Source organism: Euprymna scolopes, chromosome 46 (assembly GCF_053919585.1).
Source record: "Euprymna scolopes isolate OS-2025 chromosome 46, ASM5391958v1, whole genome shotgun sequence".
Lineage (NCBI taxonomy): Eukaryota > Metazoa > Mollusca > Cephalopoda > Sepiida > Sepiolidae > Euprymna > Euprymna scolopes.
This window is the reverse complement of record NC_136527.1, coordinates 131513059-131540685: the sequence shown is the minus strand read 5'-3', so window position 1 is coordinate 131540685 and position 27627 is coordinate 131513059. Positions and strand designations below refer to the sequence as shown.

Sequence of the window (27627 nt, the reverse complement as noted above, 5' to 3'; positions counted from 1 at the left end):
ACAATTGTGCAGTTTATAAACCGTGCTTTTGCTGGAAAAAATATTTTTAATTTAAATCTCAATTAACGTCTTTTGTATAAATTTGTTAGGTGAAAGCATACATATAATATTATTTAAGGGTGGTCAATAAACTATAGAATTACCGTGACAATTGTGCAGTTTATAAACCGTGCTTTTGCTGGAAAAAATATTTTTAATTTAAATCTCAATTAACGTCTTTTGTTTAAATTTGTTAGGTGAAAGCATACATATAATATTATTTAAGGGCGGTTGATAGACTATAGAATTACCGTGACAATTGTGCAGTTTATAAACCGTGCTGTTCTAGGGAAAAAATATTAAAATTTAAATCTAAATTAACGTCTTTTTTTTAAATTTGTTAGGTGAAAGCATACATATAATATTATTTAAGGGTGGTCGATAAACTATAGAATTACCGTGACAGTTGTGCAGTTTATAAACCGTGCTGTTCTGGGAAAAAAATATTAACATTTTAATCTTAATTAACGTCTTTTTTTTTTAATTTGTTAGATGAAAGCATACATATAATATTATTTAAGGGTGGTCGATAAACTATAGAATTACCGTGACAATTGTGCAGTTTATAAACCGTGCTTTTGCTGGAAAAAATATTTTTAATTTAAATCTCAATTAACGTCTTTTGTTTAAATTTGTTAGGTGAAAGCATACATATAATATTATTTAAGGGCGGTCGATAGACTATAGAATTACCGTGACAATTGTGCAGTTTATAAACCGTGCTGTTCTGGGGAAAAAATATTAAAATTTAAATCTAAATTAACGTCTTTTTTTTAAATTTGTTAGGTGAAAGCATACATATAATATTATTTAAGGGTGGTCGATAAACTATAGAATTACCGTGACAATTGTGCAGTTTATAAACCGTGCTGTTCTTGGATAAAATATTTTTAATTTAAATCTAAATTAACGTCTTTTTTTTAAATTTGTTAGATGAAAGCATGTATATAATATTATTTAAGGGCGGTCCATAAACTGTAGAATTACCGTGACAATTGTGCAGTTTATAAACCGTTCTTTTTTTGGATAAAATACTGGATGTGTATTTTCCCCCCTAAAGTCCAACCCTATCCTCACCGTGGTAGGGGGGTGTAACGTTGTAGTTTAACAGCTACACGGCTAAATGGGCTCTGGCAAAAAAAAAAAAAAAAAAAAAATCCAGAAAATGTCGGCATTAGTTTGTTGCGTCCGTCATCTGGTCGTCTTTTTATACGCTTGCATGTGGCGAGCAAAAAGGCGTGATGGGGGCAGGCTGAAAGGAGAACAATACCCGAAAGATGTAAACCGAACGAAAGAGAAAAATGGGCCTCCCTGCAAGGCCCCGTGTTCTCCCCAGCCTGCTCCCAGTTTCCCCGACTTTGCATGCAACTGGTTTTGAGCTTTTGGAAAGCTCTTTTCTCAGTGTCGGGGTGTTGACTCCACTTCCAAGTTAACAAATAGCTGCAAGTCTGGGTACGGTCCGATTGGTTCCGAAGCTCTTCCGCTGTGAGGTGCGCTTTCGAATCTCCCGAAGGGGGCTACCCTCTAAGCAGGCGACACGTGCTCGTGTTACTATGTAATGCAGGATTGCCTCGACTCGACTAAGGACGACTAGAGTTCGACTAGATTGTGTGCTCACAAGCCGCTTTAAGGCCGCTTTTATTATTCCTACTGTCTAGGAACTCCGAAACGGTATGGTAGTGCAATTATATATGACCGTCCTCCAATACGAAATGGTAGTGCAATTATATATGACGGTCCTCCGATATTATAGTAGGAATGCCAGTTTTGTGAGCGATCATCGCCGTCTTATGAACACAAACTAGTGGTCTCTTTACGAATCCTGTTGGGTAGAGAGAACACCTCTGTTTTCTGCTCCGCCTGTTATTCTGAGTAGAAACCGCTTTTTAGGAGATGTTCGCAGCAAAGCTTGTTTTTATATAGTGCCCCTCCTTTCGGGAGTTCATCACCTCGCTGCCCAGACGAGAGCTTTCTCCGGTGGAACCTCTTTTTTTTTTCTTTTTTTTATTTTACTTTCCAGTTTAATGGCGAACGAACAGTCACCAGCAAGTGGTCTGCACCGACAGGAAGATGAGTATAGTATCACCCTTTCTTCTTTTTATTTCGATTTCAGTCTTTGTGATTTGATAATTTAATTTAACTGTTTCCATTGTTCCAGCTTTTACACAGCAGTAGATTATCAACACTATAAATATCATCTCTTTTTTATAGATTGGAACAAGCAATGAAACCTAGCAGCATCACCGTTCCTGTCTGCCACATGTCTTGTGCACTTTGAATCCAGTATTTCTTTCTTTGCGTTCAAGCACATCTGGGTACAATCAAACTGCGTATGATGTATGTCTATCTGTTTCTTCCAACATTAGCATCTCGAAGTCTTGGCAGCAATCATTGTCATAGAAGTAGAGTAAGTATTCTTTTTCTTTCCTTCTGTGTGTATATCTTTATAATTTCAGGTACTCCTCTTGATCATGATGGAATTCTACTATCAGCTATTGTGAGAATTATGTGCATTGGAAAAAACAACTGAATCCAGCAGCATCACCTATCCTAGCTGCCACATGTTTCCTGTAGTTACAGAAGTCCTCAAGTAAGTGTTTCTTTCTTTGTGTACATGCACATCTGGGTACAATCAAATTCTAAACTATTAGCTTTATTTAAATGAATGCAGTTCTGCTTGTATTTCTTCTCATCAGCTAACTTATGCAACTACAAAAAAAAAAGTAGTACATGGGTGTTTGATCATAACCAGAAAGTTAAATATATCATTAAAAAAAAAAAGTTTTTAAATTATTAAAAAAAAGAAGTTTTTAAATTATTAAAAGGAAAAAAATCATCACAGTAAAAATTATATATATGTAACAAAGAACACAAACAAACATGAAATTGCCATGAGTTTCAGCAAGAAGCACAAAAGAGAAAAAGTGGAGATAACACCTGGGAAGTAACAGGTAAGAATTTTCTTTATTTCTTATCTCAACTAGCGCATAGATTTTTTTCAAATATACATTAAAAAAAATTACCCAAGTCAAACAATTGATGGGAAAACTAAGCATTAAAGTTCAATTAAGCATAAAAAAAATAAATTCTAATAATTATGTAATCTATATACAAATTGTCTCCCTTGAATATATATATATATACATATTCAAGGGAGACCATTGGTATATAGATTACATAATAATTAGAAGTTATTTTTTTAATTGAAATATATATATATATTCAAGGGAGACAATTTGTATATATATCATATAATTATTTGAAGTTATTTTTTAATTCAAATATATATATATATATATATTTATTTATTTATTTCAATTAAAAAAATAACTTCTAATAATTGTTATCTATATTCACATAGTCTTCCTTGAATATATATATATATATATATATTCAAGGGAGACAATTTGTATAAAGATCACATAATTATTAGAAGTTATTTTTTTTAATTGAAATAAATATATATATTCAAGGGAGACAATTTGTATATAGATCAGATAATTATTAGAATTATTTTTTAAATTGAAATAAATACATTTATATATATATATATATATATATATATATATATATATTATACTAGCATAGGTTACTGGCGTAGCCCCGGTGTTTAGCGGTGTATGCTGCCCCCCTCCCCAACAAAAAAGAAAGCAGAGAAACGGTTAATTTTTTAAAACTTGACCCCTATTATGAACCCTTAAAATTTATTGTTTTGGGTTCCAAATGAGATATTAAGTTAGATCCATGTCCAAGGAAACTATATGTAAAATTTCAAGTGTTTAGACCCATAATTGTCGGAGGAGATTTGTAGGGTTCTCAAAGGCCAAATCATTGAAGTTTGACCCCTCAATCGCCAAATTTCTGTCCAAGTACCAATCACATAGATTTTCCAAAATCTCAGTACCCTTTTTATCAAAATTTGGAATATGTAGACTAAAATTGACAGAAATGTACACACAGACAGACATATTCAATTCTATAGATAGATAGATAGATAAATAATGAGAGACAGAAAGATAAATATATACGATGATTAATGAATTAGTAGAGATAGTTGTTAAATTTTTTTTGGAAATATGTATGGCAATTTGATGGTAAGACTTAGAGCTAACTGTAAATATTTAAAATATATACACAGAAATTCAAATGACAGGACTTATATGTAGAGTGCTCAATACATCAGTAGAGCAAGGTAATAAATTAAAAAAAATGTATACGTCAATTTAGATAACCACAATTTTTTTGGTATTCTTGTGTGAATATGACATAATGTAATATAAATTTTAATAATTTTATTCTAAATGTTATGATTCTCAATGAAAAATCTAAAATGTCAATATATATATATATATATATATATACATATATATATATATTTCAATAAAAAGAATAACTTCTAATAATTATGTCATCTATATAACAATTGTCTCCCTTGAACATATATAGATTATATATATATATTAAATATATATATTTATATATATATATATATATATATATATATATATATATTTATTAAAAAAAATAACTTCTAATAATTATGTGATCTATATTAAAATTGTCTCCCTTGAATATATATATATATATATATATATATATATATATATATATATATATATATATATATATTTATAAATATTTATTTCAATAAAAAAAATAAGGTCTAATAAAAATTACAAATTGTCCCCCTGTAATATATATATATATATATATATATATATATATATATATACACATATATTTACTTATTTCAATAAAAAAATAACTTCTGATAATTATATGATCTATATACAAATTGTCTCCCTTTTTTTAGCACTATTTAAAGTGTAATTATTAAATAAAAATCTAAATAAAATGTCTTTATTGCTCTGTCTTATTGAGCACTCTTATATAACTCTGGTTAAATCTTTGTTTACTTATCCTGTAATAAAATAAACGTTTTATAATATCAGCTCTGTCTAGTTTTGAGCACTATTTTAAAGTGTTATTATTAAGTAAAAATCTAAATAACATGACTTTATTGTTCTATGTCTCATTGATTGAATTGAAATAAATAAATATATATATATATATATATATATATTTACTTCAATTAATAAAAATAACTTCTAATTATTATATGATCTATATCAAATTGTCTCCCTTGAATATATATATATATGTATATACATATATATATATATATTTATTTATTTCAATAAAAAAAAACTTCTAATAATTATGTGATCTATATACAAATTGTCTCCCTTGAATATATATATATATAGATTATATATATATATATGTATTTCAATTAAAAAAATAACTTCTAATAATTATGTGATTTATATATTTACCAATGATTCTTGCATGTGCTCCCTAGTTTTATATAGCTGTGTAGTAAATTTAAAAATTGCTTTGTTTAATTATACAAGACGATTTTACTTTAAGAGTGCTCAATGCATTTATAGAGCTTTGTAGTAAGAGTTGGAAACATTTTGGCAATTATTTTAGACAAATCTACTTCCAGAGTGCTCAATATATTAGTAGAGCTAAATAAAACATTTGAGAAACAGATATGGCATTTCAACTGCATAAATTTATTTTGACAGAGTTCAATACATTAGTAGAGCTAAATATAGACTTTCAAAAAACGTATGGCAATTCAGCTACACGAATATACTTAAGAGTGCTCAATACATTAGTAGACGAAAGAATAAAATTCAGAAAACATGAAGAGCTCTGCAGTATGTTTTGAAAGCCTAAATGTCAATATGTAAGTATAGATATACTGTAAGTGTTTAATATATATATATATATATATATATATATATGACAAGTATTTAAAACAAGTTTCTTATTTGAGTGCCTAATATATTTGAGAGCTCTATGGTAACTTTATAAAACATATTTCAAAATTATGTTAGATAAATTGTCTTTGAGAGTGCTCATTTCTAAGTAGAGCTCTGTAGAAAATTTTTGAGACATGTTCAGCAATTTAAGTTCATATGAGTTAATAAATAGAGCTATATAGTGACGTGTGCAAACTTATATGGCACTTATCCTAGACAAGTTAACTCTTGTAGCTGTGCAATACGTAAGTAGAGTTCTGCATTAGTTTTGGGGTATGGTTCTCACTTTATTAGGGCAATAACTTGGACACATTATACTATGGACAAATCCATTGAGGACAACCAAAGGTAACCTGTTTTTTTTCCACTCTGCTGAATAAGACTCATCCGTCTTGGTTCACTCTTGGGACATTAAAACACACAAGGTGAAGAATTAAAAAAAGGATGCAAAAATGTAAATGTCTTTGCAACTCATTCATTTTCACTTTCATAACACAAAAACATCTGTAAAAACTTGATAAAAGAATGCACAAACAATAAAATACAAGTTTGCTGTCTTGGAATCTGAAATCAGTAGAAACTTCCCCTACTGAAATTCCTGCACACCTCAAAAAAAAAAAAAAAAAAAAGAAAGAAAAAAGAATCCTTCCCAATGCAATACTTTTCAAGCAATTACAGTGTCAGACTTGGTACTGCAATGACTCTGTAAACTGAAAAAAATATACATAATAAAAAATGTTAAGCAAAATTGATTCATGTTAACACCTCTCCCAACACCACAGATTAACTACAAAAATACTTGATAAAGCAAAACACAATTACAAATGTGTATGAAAAAAATAAAAATAAAAAAAATCAACCAAGCAATGGCTCATGATTTCCTGGTGTTTGATGGAATGTGAGTAGGCATACAGCCTGGATAATTTTCCAAGGTAAGTGATGATATTCATCATTATTGTCTTTTTGGATTAGTTCAGATATATCTCATAACTATAATTGTTTTATGTATATATTTATATGTCTAGATGTTATGTGTGCTATTTGCATGTTCCCTATAGAAAAAAAGCTACATAAAATCTACAAGTGTATTCTGATGTAGAATTAACCAGTAAAAACAATGCTTGTGTTCCTGATACACCAACTATTTCTTATTAGCATATAAGTTGAATCATGAAATGCATCTCCCTTGCCTGTCTCTCTTTATACCTCTGTATTTATCTAGATCTGTCTATCCCCCTTTTCTTATTCTTTATCCCTATTCCCTGTCTTGCTATCCCAGGTAACAGTAGGCGTCGATGAGGCACATCCAGACGCCAACCTACACGGTGCAGAGAAAGGACAGAAAAAAAACTAAGTCCCGATGTGCCTAGCAGATTAGAAGGCATTTTGCTACGCCTACATACACCCAACATGGCAGTAGGCGTCGATCGGGTACTTCAAGACACTTACTTACACTGTTTTGACCTTAGAGATTTCAATTGAATACTACTTGACATGTGTTGACCTAGTAGCTCCTCATCTACCTATACCTACGTCCACCCCTGTAAGGACTAAGAAATTTTCAATTGAATACACGTTGAGAAGGCTTGATCTATAGGATTCTCACCTATCTATACCTACATCCCCTCTTGTTTGAACTTAGAAATTTTCAATTGAATACACGTTGACTTGCATTGGTCTATAGGATTCTCATCTACCTATATCTACATCCCCTCTTGTTTGGACTTAGAAATTTTCAATTGAATACACGTTGACTTGCATTGCTCTATAGGATTCTCATCTACCTATATCGACATCCCCTCTTGTTTGGACTTAGAAATTTTCAATTGAATACACGTTGACTTGCATTGCTCTATAGGATTCTCATCTACCTATATCTACATCCCTTCTTGTTTGGACTAAGAAATTTTCAATTGAATACACGTTGACTTGCATTGCTCTATAGGATTCTCATCTACCTATATCTACATCCCCTCTTGTTTGGACTTAGAAATTTTCAATTGAATACACGTTGACTTGCATTGGTCTATAGGATTCTCATCTACCTATATCCACATCCCTTCTTGTTTGGACATAGAAATTTTCAATTGAATACACGTTGACTTGCATTGGTCTATAGGATTCTCATCTACCTATATCTACATCCCCTCTTGTTTGGACTTAGAAATTTTCAATTGAATACACGTTGACTTGCATTGGTCTATAGAATTCTCATCTACCTATATCCACATCCCCTCTTGTTTGGACTTAGAAATTTTCAATTGAATACACGTTGACTTGCATTGGTCTATAGAATTCTCATCTACCTATATCCACATCCCCTGTTGTTTGGACTTAGAAATTTTCAATTGAATACACGTTGACTTGCATTGGTCTATAGGATTCTCATCTACCTATATCCACATCCCCTCTTGTTTGGACTTAGAAATTTTCAATTGAATACACGTTGACTTGCATTGGTCTATAGGATTCTCATCTACCTATATCCACATCCCCTGTTGTTTGGACTTAGAAATTTTCAATTGAATACACGTTGACTTGCATTGGTCTATAAGATTCTCATCTACCTATATCCACATCCCCTCTTGTTTGGACTTAGAAATTTTCAATTGAATACACGTTGACTTGCATTGGTCTATAGGATTCTCATCTACCTATATCCACATCCCCTCTTGTTTGGACTTAGAAATTTTCAATTGAATACACGTTGACTTGCATTGGTCTATAGGATTCTCATCTACCTATATCCACATCCCCTCTTGTTTGGACTTAGAAATTTTCAATTGAATACACGTTGACTTGCATTGGTCTATAGGATTCTTATCTACCTATATCTACATCCCCTCTTGTTTGGACTTAGAAATTTTCAATTGAATACACGTTGACTTGCATTGGTCTATAGGATTCTCATCTACCTATATCCACATCCCCTCTTGTTTGGACTTGTAAATTTTCAATTGAATACACGTTGACTTGCATTGGTCTATAGGATTCTCATCTACCTATATCCACATCCCCTCTTGTTTGGACTTAGAAATTTTCAATTGAATACACGTTGACTTGCATTGGTCTATAGGATTCTCATCTACCTATATCCACATCCCCTCTTGTTTGGACTTGTAAATTTTCAATTGAATACACGTTGACTTGCATTGGTCTATAGGATTCTCATCTACCTATATCCACATCCCCTCTTGTTTGGACTTAGAAATTTTCAATTGAATACACGTTGACTTGCATTGGTCTATAGGATTCTCATCTACCTATATCCACACCCCCTCTTGTTTGGACTTAGAAATTTTCAATTGAATACACGTTGACTTGCATTGGTCTATAGGATTCTGATCTACCTATATCCACATCCCCTCTTGTTTGGACTTAGAAATTTTCAATTGAATACACGTTGACTTGCATTGGTCTATAGGATTCTCATCTACCTATATCTACATCCCCTCTTGTTTGGACTTAGAAATTTTCAATTGAATACACGTTGACTTGCATTGGTCTATAGGATTCTCATCTACCTATATCCACATCCCCTCTTGTTTGGACTTAGATATTTTCAATTGAATACACGTTGACTTGCATTGGTCTATAGGATTCTCATCTACCTATATCCACATCCCCTCTTGTTTGGACTTAGAAATTTTCAATTGAATACACGTTAACTTGCATTGGTCTATAGGATTCTCATCTACCTATATCCACATCCCCTCTTGTTTGGACTTAGAAACTTTCAATTGAATACACGTTGACTTGCATTGGTCTATAGGATTCTCATCTACCTATATCCACATCCCCTCTTGTTTGGACTTAGAAATTTTCAATTGAATACACGTTGACTTGCATTGGTCTATAGGATTCTTATCTACCTATATCTACATCCCCTCTTGTTTGGACTTAGAAATTTTCAATTGAATACACGTTGACTTGCATTGGTCTATAGGATTCTCATCTACCTATATCCACATCCCCTCTTGTTTGGACTTAGAAATTTTCAATTGAATACACGTTGACTTGCATTGGTCAATAGGATTCTTATCTACCTATATCTACATCCCCTGTTGTTTGGACTTAGAAATTTTCAATTGAATACACGTTGACTTGCATTGGTCTATAGGATTCTCATCTACCTATATCCACATCCCCTCTTGTTTGGACTTAGAAATTTTCAATTGAATACACGTTGACTTGCATTGGTCTATAGGATTCTGATCTACCTATATACACATCCCCTCTTGTTTGGACTTAGAAATTTTCAATTGAATACACGTTGACTTGCATTGGTCTATAGGATTCTCATCTACCTATATCCACATCCCCTCTTGTTTGGACTTAGAAATTTTCAATTGAATACACGTTGACTTGCATTGGTCTATAGGATTCTCATTTACCTAAATCCACATCCCCTCTTGTTTGGACTTAGAAATTTTCAATTGAATACACGTTGACTTGCATTGGTCTATAGGATTCTGATCTACCTATATACACATCCCCTCTTGTTTGGACTTAGAAATTTTCAATTGAATACACGTTGACTTGCATTGGTCTATAGGATTCTCATTTACCTATATCCACATCCCCTCTTGTTTGGACTTAGAAATTTTCAATTGAATACACGTTGACTTGCATTGGTCTATAGGATTCTCATCTACCTATATCAACATCCCCTGTTGTTTTGACTTAGAAATTTTCAATTGAATACACGTTGACTTGCATTGGTCTATAGGATTCTCATCTACCTATATCCACATCCCCTCTTGTTTGGACTTAGAAATTTTCAATTGAATACACGTTGACTTCCATTGGTCGATAGGATTCTCATCTACCTATATCCACATCCCCTCTTGTTTGGACTTAGAAATTTTCAATTGAATACACGTTGACTTGCATTGGTCTATAGGATTCTCATCTACCTATATCCACATCCCCTCTTGTTTGGACTTAGAAATTTTCAATTGAATACACGTTGACTTGCATTGGTCTATAGGATTCTCATCTACCTATATCCACATCCCCTGTTGTTTGGACTTAGAAATTTTCAATTGAATACACGTTGACTTGCATTGGTCTATAGGATTCTCATCTACCTATATCAACATCCCCTCTTGTTTGGACTTAGAAATTTTCAATTGAATACACGTTGACTTGCATTGGTCTATAGGATTCTGATCTACCTATATCCACATCCCCTCTTGTTTGGACTTAGAAATTTTCAATTGAATACTCGTTGACTTGCATTGGTCTATAGGATTCTCATCTACCTATATCCACATCCCCTCTTGTTTGGACTTAGAAATTTTCAATTGAATACACGTTGACTTGCATTGGTCTATAGGATTCTCATCTACCTATATCCACATCCCCTCTTGTTTGGACTTAGAAATTTTCAATTGAATACACCTTGACTTGCATTGGTCTATAGGATTCTCATCTACCTATATCCACATCCCCTCTTGTTTGGACTTAGAAATTTTCAATTGAATACACGTTGACTTGCATTGGTCTATAGGATTCTCATCTACCTATATCCACATCCCCTCTTGTTTGGACTTAGAAATTTTCAATTGAATACACGTTGACTTGCATTGGTCTATAGGATTCTCATCTACCTATATCCACATCCCCTCTTGTTTGGACTTAGAAATTTTCAATTGAATACACGTTGACTTGCATTGGTCTATAGGATTCTCATCTACCTATATCCACATCCCCTCTTGTTTGGACTTAGAAATTTTCAATTGAATACACGTTGACTTGCATTGGTCTATAGGATTCTCATCTACCTATATCCACATCCCCTCTTGTTTGGACTTAGAAATTTTCAATTGAATACACGTTGACTTGCATTGGTCTATAGGATTCTCATCTACCTATATCCACATCCCCTCTTGTTTGGACTCAGAAATTTTCAATTGAATACACGTTGACTTGCATTGGTCTATAGGATTCTCATCTACCTATATCCACATCCCCTCTTGTTTGGACTTAGAAATTTTCAATTGAATACACGTTGACTTGCATTGGTCTATAGGATTCTCATCTACCTATATCCACATCCCCTGTTGTTTGGACTTAGAAATTTTCAATTGAATACACGTTGACTTGCATTGGTCTATAGGATTCTCATCTACCTATATCTAGATCCCCTCTTGTTTGGACTTAGAAATTTTCAATTGAATACACGTTGACTTGCATTGGTCTATAGGATTCTCATCTACCTATATCCACATACCCTCTTGTTTGGACTAAGAAATTTTCAATTGAATCCACGTTGACTTGCATTGGTCTATAGGATTCTCATCTACCTATATCCACATCCCCTCTTGTTTGGACTTAGAAATTTTCAATTGAATACACGTTGACTTGCATTGGTCTATAGGATTCTGATCTACCTATATCCACATCCCCTCTTGTTTGGACTTAGAAATTTTCAATTGAATACACGTTGACTTGCATTGGTCTATAGGATTCTCATATACCTATATCCATATCCCCTCTTGTTTGGACTTAGAAATTTGCAATTGAATACACGTTTACTTGCATTGCTCTATAGGATTCTCATCTACCTATATCTAGATCCCCTCTTGTTTGGACTTAGAAATTTTCAATTGAATACACGTTGACTTGCATTGGTCTATAGGATTCTCATCTACCTATATCCACATCCCCTCTTGTTTGGACTTAGAAATTTTCAATTGAATACACGTTGACTTGCATTGGTCTATAGGATTCTCATCTACCTATATCCACATCCCCTCTTGTTTGGACTTAGAAATTTTCAATTGAATACACGTTGAATTGCATTGGTCTATAGGATTCTCATCTACCTATATCCACATCCCCTCTTGTTTGGACTTAGAAATTTTCAATTGAATACACGTTGACTTGCATTGGTCTATAGGATTCTCATCTACCTATATCCACATCCCCTCTTGTTTGGACTTAGAAATTTTCAATTGAATACACGTTGAATTGCATTGGTCTATAGGATTCTCATCTACCTATATCCACATCCCCTCTTGTTTGGACTTAGAAATTTTCAATTGAATACACGTTGAATTGCATTGGTCTATAGGATTCTCATCTACCTATATCCACATCCCCTCTTGTTTGGACTTAGAAATTTTCAATTGAATACACGTTGACTTGCATTGGTCTATAGGATTCTCATCTACCTATATCCACATCCCCTCTTGTTTGGACTTAGAAATTTTCAATTGAATACACGTTGAATTGCATTGGTCTATAGGATTCTCATCTACCTATATCCACATCCCCTCTTGTTTGGACTTAGAAATTTTCAATTGAATACACGTTGACTTGCATTGGTCTATAGGATTCTCATCTACCTATATCCACATCCCCTGTTGTTTGGACTTAGAAATTTTCAATTGAATACACGTTGACTTGCATTGGTCTATAGGATTCTCATCTTCCTATATCCACATCCCCTCCTGTTTGGACTTAGAAATTTTCAATTGAATACACGTTGACTTGCATTGGTCTATAGGATTCTCATCTACCTATATCCACATCCCCTGTTGTTTGGACTTAGAAATTTTCAATTGAATACACGTTGACTTGCATTGGTCTATAGGATTCTGATCTACCTATATCCACATCCCCTCTTGTTTGGACTTAGAAATTTTCAATTGAATACACGTTGACTTGCATTGGTCTATAGGATTCTCATCTACCTATATCCACATCCCCTGTTGTTTGGACTTAGAAATTTTCAATTGAATACACGTTGACTTGCATTGGTCTATAGGATTCTGATCTACCTATATCCACATCCCCTCTTGTTTGGACTTAGAAATTTTCAATTGAATACACGTTGACTTGCATTGGTCTATAGGATTCTCATCTACCTATATCTACATCCCCTCTTGTTTGGACTTAGAAATTTTCAATTGAATACACGTTGACTTGCATTGGTCTATAGGATTCTCATCTACCTATATCCACATCCCCTCTTGTTTGGACTTAGAAATTTTCAATTGAATACACGTTGACTTGCATTGGTCTATAGGATTCTCATCTACCTATATCCCCATCCCCTCTTGTTTGGACTTAGAAATTTTCATTTGAATACACGTTGACTTGCATTGGTCTATAGGATTCTCATCTACCTATATCCACATCCCCTCTTGTTTGGACTTAGAAATTTTACATTGAATACACGTTGACTTGCATTGGTCTATAGGATTCTCATCTACCTATATCCACATCCCCTCTTGTTTGGACTTAGAAATTTTCAATTGAATACACGTTTACTTGCATTGGTCTATAGGATTCTCATCTACCTATATCCACATCCCCTCTTGTTTGGACTTAGAAATTTTCAATTGAATACACGTTGACTTGCATTGGTCTATAGGATTCTCATCTACCTCTATCCACATCCCCTGTTTTTTGGACTTAGAAATTTGCAATTGAATACACGTTGACTTGCATTGGTCTATAGGATTCTCATCTACCTATATCCACATCCCCTCTTGTTTGGACTTAGAAATTTTCAATTGAATACACGTTGACTTGCATTGGTCTATAGGATTCTCATCTACCTATATCCACATCCCCTCTTGTTTGGACTTAGAAATTTTCAATTGAATACACCTTGACTTGCATTGGTCTATAGGATTCTCATCTACCTATATCCACATCCCCTCTTGTTTGGACTTAGAAATTTTCAATTGAATACACGTTGACTTGCATTGGTCTATAGGATTCTCATCTACCTATATCCACATCCCCTCTTGTTTGGACTTAGAAATTTTCAATTGAATACACGTTGACTTGCATTGGTCTATAGGATTCTCATCTACCTATATCCACATCCCCTCTTGTTTGGACTTAGAAATTTTCAATTGAATACACGTTTACTTGCATTGGTCTATAGGATTCTCATCTACCTATATCCACATCCCCTCTTGTTTGGACTTAGAAATTTTCAATTGAATACACGTTGACTTGCATTGGTCTATAGGATTCTCATCTACCTCTATCCACATCCCCTGTTTTTTGGACTTAGAAATTTGCAATTGAATACACGTTGACTTGCATTGGTCTATAGGATTCTCATCTACCTATATCCACATCCCCTCTTGTTTGGACTTAGAAATTTTCAATTGAATACACGTTGACTTGCATTGGTCTATAGGATTCTCATCTACCTATATCCACATCCCCTCTTGTTTGGACTTAGAAATTTTCAATTGAATACACCTTGACTTGCATTGGTCTATAGGATTCTCATCTACCTATATCCACATCCCCTCTTGTTTGGACTTAGAAATTTTCAATTGAATACACGTTGACTTGCATTGGTCTATAGGATTCTCATCTACCTATATCCACATCCCCTCTTGTTTGGACTTAGAAATTTTCAATTGAATACACGTTGACTTGCATTGGTCTATAGGATTCTCATCTACCTATATCCACATCCCCTCTTGTTTGGACTTAGAAATTTTCAATTGAATACACGTTGACTTGCATTGGTCTATAGGATTCTCATCTACCTATATCCACATCCCCTCTTGTTTGGACTTAGAAATTTTCAATTGAATACACGTTGACTTGCATTGGTCTATAGGATTCTCATCTACCTATATCCACATCCCCTCTTGTTTGGACTTAGAAATTTTCAATTGAATACACGTTGACTTGCATTGGTCTATAGGATTCTCATCTACCTATATCCACATCCCCTCTTGTTTGGACTCAGAAATTTTCAATTGAATACACGTTGACTTGCATTGGTCTATAGGATTCTCATCTACCTATATCCACATCCCCTCTTGTTTGGACTTAGAAATTTTCAATTGAATACACGTTGACTTGCATTGGTCTATAGGATTCTCATCTACCTATATCCACATCCCCTGTTGTTTGGACTTAGAAATTTTCAATTGAATACACGTTGACTTGCATTGGTCTATAGGATTCTCATCTACCTATATCTAGATCCCCTCTTGTTTGGACTTAGAAATTTTCAATTGAATACACGTTGACTTGCATTGGTCTATAGGATTCTCATCTACCTATATCCACATACCCTCTTGTTTGGACTAAGAAATTTTCAATTGAATCCACGTTGACTTGCATTGGTCTATAGGATTCTCATCTACCTATATCCACATCCCCTCTTGTTTGGACTTAGAAATTTTCAATTGAATACACGTTGACTTGCATTGGTCTATAGGATTCTGATCTACCTATATCCACATCCCCTCTTGTTTGGACTTAGAAATTTTCAATTGAATACACGTTGACTTGCATTGGTCTATAGGATTCTCATATACCTATATCCACATCCCCTCTTGTTTGGACTTAGAAATTTTCAATTGAATACACGTTGACTTGCATTGGTCTATAGGATTCTCATCTACCTATATCCACATCCCCTCTTGTTTGGACTTAGAAATTTTCAATTGAATACACGTTGACTTGCATTGGTCTATAGGATTCTCATCTACCTATATCCACATCCCCTCTTGTTTGGACTTAGAAATTTTCAATTGAATACACGTTGACTTGCATTGGTCTATAGGATTCTCATCTACCTATATCCACATCCCCTCTTGTTTGGACTTAGAAATTTTCAATTGAATACACGTTGACTTGCATTGGTCTATAGGATTCTCATCTACCTATATCCACATCCCCTCTTGTTTGGACTTAGAAATTTTCAATTGAATACACGTTGACTTGCATTGGTCTATAGGATTCTCATCTACCTATATCCACATCCCCTCTTGTTTGGACTTAGAAATTTTCAATTGAATACACGTTGACTTGCATTGGCCTATAGGATTCTCATCTACCTATATCCACATCCCCTGTTGTTTGGACTTAGAAATTTTCAATTGAATACACGTTGACTTGCATTGGTCTATAGGATTCTGATCTACCTATATCCACATCCCCTCTTGTTTGGACTTAGAAATTTTCAATTGAATACACGTTGACTTGCATTGGTCTATAGGATTCTCATCTACCTATATCCACATCCCCTCTTGTTTGGACTTAGAAATTTTCAATTGAATACACGTTGACTTGCATTGGTCTATAGGATTCTCATCTACCTATATCCACATCCCCTCTTGTTTGGACTTAGAAATTTTCAATTGAATACACGTTGACTTGCATTGGTCTATAGGATTCTGATCTACCTATATCCACATCCCCTCTTGTTTGGACTTAGAAATTTTAGATTGAATACACGTTGACTTGCATTGGTCTATAGGATTCTCATCTACCTATATCCACATCCCCTCTTGTTTTGACTTAGGAATTAGTCACAAATCCTAGGGCAGCGTTTCTCAACCTTTGATTACCCGTGGCCTCTTTTTCTTTTTTTTTAACACCCACGAGGTTCCTTACTACAACAGCTACACACACATAACTCTCTCTATATATATATATATATATATATATATATATATATATATATATATAGGTAGGTAAATAAGATGTATTATCTCATCTTAAACTTTCTGTAAACAAAATATAAATAATACGCTCCTATTTTCGGATTATCCTTATAATTGAGCACTCTGCTGGATTTCTTACTCCAAAACACTATATATATATATATATGTGTTGACTGAAGAGAGCCTGCGTATCTAAAACAGTCATAATTATTAGGTTTGAAACCGACGATACCAATGATTTATCTCATCTTAAATTTTCTGTAAACAATATATATATATATATATATATATATATATATATAAATTTAAAGGAGATTAGAACAATAGTCTAAAGAGCTGAGTGTATTTTAATGTAACAGTGAAATTACTAGTTCAATTAAAATACAGGAAATAGAAAGAGCTCGTTGTAATTTAGATATATAATAAGCTCGATAGTTAAATGTCCTAGAGCTAATTCAATATTAAGTAATGTGATTTATAATTTAAAATTTAAAAATCAAATTTTAATTAAATTAAAAATCAGTTTCATAAGAAGGAACAACAACAAAATCAATTATCTGTACGATCGTTTCGGAAATCCGTGCTTTTTATTGTGGTATACATGAAGTTATGTAGAACAATTAGATATAGTTTTTTGGTAAGCAAGGTCTCCTCATCAGCAAATTTAGGAGGGTTTTTATTGAATTTAAAAGACACCATAAATAAACCTAGCATTAAAAGTAAGGCAGATGAATCTTTTAATTTTTCTTTTTTTGAAATCAGGAACTGTGGTTAAAGTAGATGTTTGCTATAGCTTTTTATCTTATTGATAAGATATATATATATATATGCCTGTTTACTTACTTATACACCTCACTTTCTACCTCCCTATCTACTTACCTACCAATTTACATTTTTACCTACTTAACTACCTATCTATCTATCCACTTTTCTACTTATCACCATTCCTATCTACCTACTTTCGTTTCTATCTACCTTCCCATCTACCTGTCTACATACCCACGTACTTACCTCCGTTTCTGCCTACCTACCTGCATACATACATATTTTTCTACCTAACTACCTCCAGCCATTCCTACTTACCTACCTTTCTACCTACCTAACTTCATTCCTAACTCTCTACCCATACAACATCTGCAAGAATTAAAATATCATATTTAAGCGTACTTTACGACTGGGTTTTACCCCGCGTTTGTGCTAGCTTAGATAAATACTTTTGCAGTTTTTACAGTAAAGCTACAATAATCAAGATCAAAGTGTAGTATCTGTTCTTCAGATGCTGACAATTTTTTTTATTTTTTGTACCTTTTCTCCACGTTAAAAAAACGACCCTGGTGTCTAACTCTGTCCCGTGGGGAGGCATTGTAAATAGGTACAATAATATCAGAGCGTCTCCATTTGCGTTGAATATTTAGAAAACGCTAACATCAATATATTAGATATGAATGAGTCCCCTGTGGAATTTCCACAGTTCTCGCTAGTCTATATATATTAATATGATAGTGTGTATGTTATTTTCTGAGTCACGCTTAAATCCAGGTCGTTTAATTGTTATGTACTTCCAATACGAAATCTGCACGAATTAAAATATCATATTTAAGCATACTTTGCAATCGCACTTTGCCAAGAAGCGCATACTTTACGACCGTGCTATGCCAAGCTAGCTTAGATAAATAGTTTTGCAGTTTTAACAAAAGAGCTACAATAATATCAGAGCGTCTCCATTTACACTGAACATCTGCAGAATGCCAACATCATTATATTACATATGAATGAACCCTCTGGAATTTCCACAGGTCTTGCTATTATTAATATTATTTGTATTCTCTAGGAGTTTTCACACAGGCTGTCATCAAAGATTTCTCTCTGAGAGCAATCTGTGGTGTTCCCTGGAATCTGAGTGACAACAAGTCTACCCAGGTTTCTAATACTCTCCACCTGTTCCGATAAACTTTGCAGATGAATTTGCGTTATCGCAGCAGTCATTTCCCATTGAATTTTTTTGCTGGCACCTATCTGACCTTCGGGCCAAGATCACAGTGTAGTATCTGTTCTGATGGTACACTTCACCTTTTCTGTCCTCGGTCAGTGGAGGAGAAATCCTTCATGACTGAGACCATTTTTATTCTTGCTCTTATCCAGAGTTACTCATTTTGCGAACTGGATTTTCCCCACATTAAAAACCGACCTTGTGTCTAACTCTGCCCTCGTGGGGAGGCAAGTAAATAGGAAAACTCAGTGGTCTTCACTGGAATTTAGGAGCCGAAAAGGGCCCCTCTTAAAAATCTTGGAGAACTGTCCATTTTAATCGCAAATGGCTTCTAATTTTATATTTTCGTATAATTTTTTTGAATCTGCAGACGTTAAAATTAAATGTGTAAAATCGTTGTGTTTTTTTTTCCTTGCTCAGTCAGCTGTGTCCATCGTTAATAAGGTTCGACATTTTGCTCACCGTTGGCACCAGAAAACAATTGCTGCGAGATGTCATAGGTCAGCCTTAGTGGCACCGAACTCAGGAATCACCAGACACCGACCAATCGTCTTCCCCGAAATATCAGTTGGTGACCCCAGAATATCATTGTGAGTATAACACACTTTTTGTCACGTTAAATTGAACGTCCCTGAGTACATTAAAAAATGGGGGGTGATGTATGATCCCTTAACTCGATGAAATCTAGGGAGGGTGAGAGGATATCTCTTAAAATGTAAGATCCCTTAGCACATTGAAAAATAGGTTAGGTGGGGAAGTAACGTTATATGAGTTCATTCCCTATGTACTCAAAAACGGCTGGGTCGATTTTTATGAAATTTCACACGAATGTACTTCATGTGGCCGACAGTGTTCTTAGATAGGTTTCATATCGGAATGCCTTCGATGAAAGACGGAACAGACGATTGGAGCGTTAATCATCATTTAATCCCAGGCAACGTTGGGTCTCCCTGCTAGTTTTAAATAAATAAAAAGTGTACACGTTACTCATCTCTTGTGTTTGTGTTTTTTTTGTTTTTTTTTTCAGTACTTCCGAAGTATTGGTTCCCACACATCGGCCACAGCCTCTCTATCCGTCGTTTTTAGACGACTCCCACGATGTTGATCTAGAAAATTCCAGGTGAGTATTCCGAAGATGAATATCAATATTGGAACTTTGTCTGTGTTTCTGTGAGTTCGTTCCCTTTGGACTCTCAAATGGCTGGGCCAGCTTTTATGAACTTTCGCACCAAGGTGCTTTATGTGCTGGGCAGTGTTCTTTGATAGGTTTTGTGTTGGAATCTCTTCCTTGAATCTATGGGCTTCTTTGGAGAAACTCTCATGGCCTGACCACCGTGTTCTCCAGACCTTAAGCCCATTGAATATCTCTGGTCAATATTAAAAAGAGGAGTTTAGGAGAGAGGAGAGTAATTTACTTCAAAAGATGCCTTGTGGAGAATATAGTTGATATTGCTAGAGCCATGTTCTTTTTGAAATCAAACGATTGATTTCCCCAGGAGACAAAAGGTTGTTTTAAAAAATGGCGGATATGTCGATAAATAATTTATTTGAGGCTTAGCACCTAGAATGTGCTTCTTTTTCATTATTCTATGACATAAAAATATATTTAAAAACAAATATTAAAAATAAGGTTTTCATCATTAGACATTGTATTTTTTGTCCTGAAACAAGATTTAAAGAGACCAGCAATAAAAGCGATGGACAGTATAAATTCTTCGATAAAGAATAAAATGCCATAACTTTGTGAATATCGCATGGATTTAAATAACATTTTTAGAAATAACAAACCTTAAAGCAATCCTTTGATGATATAATTTTATTTTTTGACGAATATTTAGTGAAATATTCATATTTAACTAATCTATCTATATATATCTATAAAAGTGAAAGTGTCTGTGTATCTACATTTCCCTACGCAATAACTCTGTCAATTTTAAGCCTACAGACTCGAAATATGATATACAGGGTACTGAGATTTGGGGAAAATCGATGTGATTGGTTTTTGGACAGAAATTTTGCGATTAAGGGGTCAAAGTTCAACGATTTGACCTTTGAGAACTCTACCAAACTCCTCCGACAATTTTGGATCTAAACACATGAAATTTTAGATATAGGTTCTTTGGACATTGATCTAACTTAATAACTTTATTTGAGCCCTGAACAATAAATTTTAAGGGGTCATAATAGTGGTCAAAGTTAAAAAAATTGACCGTTTTTTTTTGTTTGTTTTGCTCAGCATACACCTCAAAACACCCGGGCAACGCCGGGCTGAAATGCTAGTCTGCAATAAAGTGATTCACACAGTTTATATAATATACATATAAGAAACTTAATTTTGTCATCGGTGAGTTTCTAATAGTATTTTGACACAGTTTACATTCTTAAATTTCTTTGATGAAAAGATTAATTTTCTAGCATCGTTTTTCGTAATTTTTGGATATGTTCAGTACTGCGACATGACAATTCAGTAGATATCATTGGTTTCGCTTGAAATTCAATATTTCAATTTATTGCATAATAAAATAACAAAAAACGAAGTGGAATTTGAAAGGACAAAGGGAGGTAATTCATGTTTTCCTTCAAATTTTTAAATCTAAAATTGACGTTAGAAAATAGAAATTTGATTAAAAATACGTCGAGAGAGGAGGGAGGGAGGAGGCGGAGTGCGTGAGACAGAGCGACATACAGAGAGAGGGGGACAGAGGGAGCAAGATAGACAATACACACAATAACCCTTATCCCCGAGTCGCTTCTGACCTCCATGTAAGCAAAAAAAAAAAAAAAATTTGACCATCGATGTGGAACGGTTAACATTTTTCCGGGAAAAATCAAACAGATCGCAATCGACGTTACAACCTTTTTTACCTTTTATGGAGTGTGTGTTACGTAGCTGCCTTTTCATTGGTTGATTTAAACTTGTTTGGTTTGAAGAGTGAATGTGGGCGTGCTTTTCCGGTTGGTTTACATGCGCGCACGCACGCACACACAGAGTAATACTTTGTGTTTGTGTGTATTGGTGTGTTTATGCGAGTATGTGTGTGTGTTTATGCGAGTGTGTGTGTGTGTGTGTGTGTTTATGCGAGTGTGTGTGTGTGTGCTGAGTTAAACTTGTTTAGTTTGAAGAGTGAATGTGTGCGTGTTTAAGTATTTGTGTGTGTGTGTTTATGCGAATGTGTGCTTCGTTTGTAAAAAGTTATAAAAAAATAATAAATAATTATATTTTAAATATATATATATATATATATACATGTATCGGATTTGTATCGCTAAGTTAGCAATTTGTTTTTCTTTTTTCAGTCCCGAAATTCCTATCAAGATGGAAAAAGCTATAACCAAAGACATTGAAAATCAGGTGAGAATTGTCTATTTTGATGGTATTATTTCTTTTTTTATTTTTGTTATATCTTATTATAAATTTTCCTACTGTTTGTCTGTCTGTGTGACACGGTTTTTCTCCGCCTACAGGCAACCCACCCAGGTAAGTTAGGTACCGAAATGAAGCCACATTTTTAGTGCGTTCTCAATCTCTGTACCTATCTATATATATCTGTGGTCCTGGATATGACCTTACACTATATCCAGTGGTTAGGCCCCAGCTTGCAGGCTTTGGGGAGTGTGGAGCCACCCTTTAATTGCTATTTGCTCCCAGGTCCACTCTGACCCCTACTATTTTTTAATGTGTTTATAACAAAATCCCACTCCCAACCTTATTTTTAATTGTGCTAAGGGATCTCATATTTAAAGAGATATCCTCTCACTCTAGTTTTCCTTATGCTAAGGGATCATACATCCCCCACCATATTTTTCAATGTGCTAAGGGACGTTAACTTTAAAGTGACAATACTCTACTTTTTTTTCATTGTGGTAAGGGATCTTCCATTTAAAGTTATTTCTCCCTATCCTATTTTGCATTGTGCTAAGGGATCTTATATGTAATGTGACTTACCCACCAAACCTATTTTTCAATGTGCTAAGGGATCTTACATTTAAAGTGACATCTCCCCACCCAATATTTTAATTTGAAAAGTGATCTCACATTTAAAGAAAAATCCCACATTCGACCTTATTTATCATTGTACTAAGGGATCTTACTTTTAAAGTAACATGCCCTACTTTTTTTTCATTTTGCTAAGGGATCTCACCTATAAAGTGACATACCTCTACTTTTTTATTGTGCTAAGAGATCTTACATTCAAAGTAACTTCCCCTATCCTATTTTTCATTGTGCTAAGGGATCATACATCAAGTGACATCCCTTCCACCCTATTTTTCAATGTGCTAAGGGATCTTACATTTAAAGTGACATTTTGCTGTATTTTTTTTTGTATGGTTGCAGAACTCAAATGTACATATATTAAAAGCCTAAAACTGCACCGTTTGTTCATTTTCACCAGGATTTGACATGAATTTGAATTTAAAATTTCATTTATTTACAGTTTACGATTGAAAAACCTTTGGTCAAACCTAGATTTGAAGAAGGGCCAGAGAGGCTGATTAAAATGAACCAGACTCCTCCCGAGAATTCATCTGAAAGACTCTCTCCTGCTAGCCGACTGGTTCTTTCTCCCGAGCCGCAGCTAGTAGACGTTCAGCCCGATACAAAACTTCAGTCTGGGAATCCATTAGCCAAGAATGCTGGTCCTGGTCCAGTTCAGGAAAAAGACTCGGATGTTTTGCTGATGACCCCGAGCGATTTCCGGGTCTCAAAGGAGGCGACTGATGCTAATCTGCGGTTGGAAGTGCTCGAGACGAACAAGTTGTTATTGAATTACAAAACCCAACGAGAGAAATTAGCGTAAGTACATTGCATGTTTCAATTTAAACAAGGTGGCGGCAATTTCTTCACTTGCTAACACGATTAAATTTTTTTTTTAATAATTCAGTAATATTTAGGTAATTTCGACTGCATAATTTGGAAGCTAACATTGTAATTTATTAGAATTGACAAAAAAAATCAATTAAAACCATTATTTTTTTTTTATCTGAAAACTCCATTTATCGACTACAAAATCTCGTCCCAATAGTGCAGAAGCAGCAAATATTAAAATTGAAGCTAACATTTATTGTTATATATTTTTACAAATTAAGATCACTGAAAGAATACCTGAATATGTTGCAGTCATGGGAAACGAAAGATCCAGATATAGCGTCTATTGATGCTGAACTCTCACAGGTAAGGCAACGTTTCATAACATTTGGATTCTTCAGACTACTATTCATGTCTAAAATGGTTCCTCCCCAGTAAATTTAAAACAACAGAACCTTCTCTATTTTCATCATGATCGCTCTGACTCCCATCACGTCCCAATTTAAATCAATGGCTCTCGTCTTGGGAAGCTTCAGGATTGACAAGTTCTTGTTGAGCCGTCCACATCAATAATCAAACTTCTACCCAAATACCATTAACCATTACTGCACTAACATCTTACATTCATTAACCCTTATCTTTGAGTGGACTTCGGACTTTGACTAAAATGGGGGGGGGGATTTTGCCTCTTGCGTGTATATCTCATCGTGTGTGTCTCTTTGTATTTGTGAATGCAATTGCGATGCATATATATGCGATAAAGTTCACCATTTTTTTCTTTGTCGCTTGCAGCTGCACAAGATAACAAATCGAAGGCTTCCTTTAATTAATTAATGCTTAGCTTGTTCTTCTATTTCTTGACAGTTCCGCATCTTGCTTTACTTCTATGCATCTTAGTGAAATCTCAACCGTGTCTGCTCTGTTCAAAATCGGAAACCAGACTGACATGCATGCAAGAGAAAAGATATCCCCCTCTCTTTCTTTCTTTCTTTCCACGTTTTCTTTCACACGAATATGAATGACCCCAGCTACGGGCCCCCTGGCAAAACTTTAACAAAAACAAAAAAACACTTGATTAGCTACAACCACTATATATAAATCCTCCTCACTCTCTATCTGCTGGCCTTCAAATCCAATGTAAACAAGTTCTTGTTGAGCCGTCCCCATAAATAATAAAAATTCTATCCAATTTATACCATTAACTATTACTGCACTAACACCTTACATACATTAACCCTTATCCTCGGGTGGTCTTCAGGCCTTGACTCACAAGTAGAATAAAATAATGGGGAGGGGGAGAATTTTGTCTCTTATGTGTATATCTCATTGTGTGGCTTATTCTTTTTTTATTGGTAGTTCCACATGTTTCTTTGGTTCTATGAATCTTAGTGAAATCTCAACCATGTCTACTCCGTTCAAAATCGGAAACCAGACTGACTTGCATGTGAGAGAAATATATATCTTCGTCTCTTTCTGTCATGGTCTCCCTTTCTTTCTTTCCACGTTTTCTTTCACACGAATCTGAATGAACCCAGCTACGAGCCATATATAACAAAGTTGTATTATCTTTTTAAATAAATAGAAGAAAAGCGTTTCAATACGAATATAATTACACACACAAAAAAAAAAAAATTTATAGGAGTGTAGATATTATGGATTTCGTTTTTCGGACTCATTTCCTCATCTTCGGTGTTTTTTTCACTACGCTTCGGCCGTATTATCCTTCAGCCTTCTTCAGGTGTATCTCAAACTCGCGAACTTTTATTTGAATTTCGAACCCAACCCTTTATTGTTACGGGGGTACCATGTTCTCGGTCCATTCAGGCCGTCCCTGCTGCTACCGCTTAATGCTGTTGCTGCTGCTGCTGCGTCTATCCCTGTCACTGCCATTGTGTTGTCACTGCCACTGCTTTCGCTCAGGATTGGACTCAGCACGTTGGAGACTTGCAATGTCTGTTCCAACGTCTTAGTCGCCTCGGCCATGAGTCACTAGGACGATGATGTATCAATTTTTGGCACATGGCCAAGGCGACTCAGACATTGGAACAGACATTGCAAGTCTCCACCTAACAACTTAATAGGTTACTTATGAAGTTTACGAACCGAAGATGGAGAACTTTATTTAGAAAGCCATTCTTAACATTTGGAGGGACTGATTTGTTAGAACTGTTCTAGACTTTCATCTAACAATTCTATAAATAACTGTTACCAAAGGCAAGATATTTTTGCTTATATCTATATATCTATAAACGTGAACATTCCCCTACGCAATAACTCTGTCAATTTTCAGTCTACAGACGCGAAATTTGATATATAGGGTACTGAAATTTGGGAAAATCTTTGTAATCCGTTTTCGGACAGAAATTTGGCTGTTAAGGGGTCAAAGTTCAACGATTTGACCTTTGAGAACTCTACCAAACTCCTCCGACAATTTTGGGTCTAAACAATTGAAATTTTAGATATAGGTTCCTTGGACATGGATTTAACTTAATAACTTGATTTGAGCCCAAAACAAATGTTCAGGGGTCATAATGGGGTTCAAAGTTTTTTTAAAAATTGACCGTTGCGATCTCTACCAAATTACTCAGACAATGTTTTGATCTAAACATTTGAAATTTTACATAAAGGGTATTCAGAGATAGGGCAAGCTTTTTAATCGGTTTGGATCAAAAATTTTTAGTTACCAATATATAAATTTATGTATGTATGTTTGCATGTCTGCCTAAAACTTTCGACAGAGGTGACGGATTTTTAACAGATCAGTATCGTTTTGAAGTTCAACCTTTCAGACGACAAATATAAAAAAAATGGCTAAAGATGTTAATAACTTCATCTTCAACTGGACACTTTTCTACAGGGGGGGGGTCGCTTTTTTTCGCCAATATTTTCAAAAGTCATCCTTTCCTTTCGATTGTCTAGCTTTAATTTAAACATGTCACTTCTGGTTTGGCGGTGGGCGTTACAGCAAAGACGTCAGGTTTTTTTCCTGTTCTTTTCCTCCTTTGGGGTACGTGTCTTCCTACTACCACTTTTTTTTTTTTGCTCAACAAACACATCCAAACACCCGGGCAACGCCGGGCTGAAATGCTAGTCTACAATAAAATGATTGAATTTTTTGTTTATCTTCTCTTCCCTACAGACCGAGCAAGACATTGCCATCCTGAAGAAGTCCTTACACGAGCAGAAACAGCAGCTAAAAGGCAGAGTGGAGAAACTGACGCAGAATTCTTTGCAGCCGTGATTCTTGCGCATTTCCTGTTAATAAAATCATTTTCTAAATGTATTTTTTGTTTTATTTTGTTGACTCATTTACCCGAATGATAGTGAAGCACGGGTTACACAATCACTAACCCCTCTTCTCCTGAGTCAACACGACTTGATTCCAGTGGCAAAGAGAAGTCCAGGTTGACTGAAAACAATAAACATCCTGAAGAAGTCCTTACACGAGCAGAAGCAGCAGCTAAAAGAAACTTAAGCAGAATTCTTTGCACCCGTAATTCTTGCGCATTTACCGTTAAT

At 34.6% G+C, this 27627-nt stretch overlaps 1 protein-coding gene across 1 annotated transcript; it reads left to right on the top strand.

Annotated features, from left to right (window-relative positions):
* The first annotated feature begins 19250 nt into the window (after positions 1 to 19250).
* LOC145270860 (uncharacterized) lies at positions 19251 to 27391 on the top strand. The gene is made up of 6 exons (XM_080126418.1): positions 19251 to 19891; positions 20329 to 20421; positions 22599 to 22653; positions 23738 to 24096; positions 24390 to 24474; positions 27248 to 27391. The coding sequence occupies exons 1-6, from the start codon at positions 19626 to 19628 to the stop codon at positions 27347 to 27349; spliced, it is 960 nt and encodes a 319-aa protein (XP_079982544.1). The 5' UTR covers positions 19251 to 19625; the 3' UTR covers positions 27350 to 27391.
* The last annotated feature ends 236 nt before the right edge of the window (positions 27392 to 27627 follow it).

Bases quoted from the DNA above. Each gene is read 5' to 3' on its own strand.
- LOC145270860 (XM_080126418.1), top strand. From the start codon at position 19,626: ATGGCTTCTAATTTTATATTTTCGTATAATTTTTTTGAATCTGCAGAC. The intron at 22,654-23,737 runs GTGAGAATTGTC...ATTTATTTACAG, and splicing joins CCAAAGACATTGAAAATCAG to TTTACGATTGAAAAACCTTT. The intron at 24,097-24,389 runs GTAAGTACATTG...TTACAAATTAAG, and splicing joins ACCCAACGAGAGAAATTAGC to ATCACTGAAAGAATACCTGA.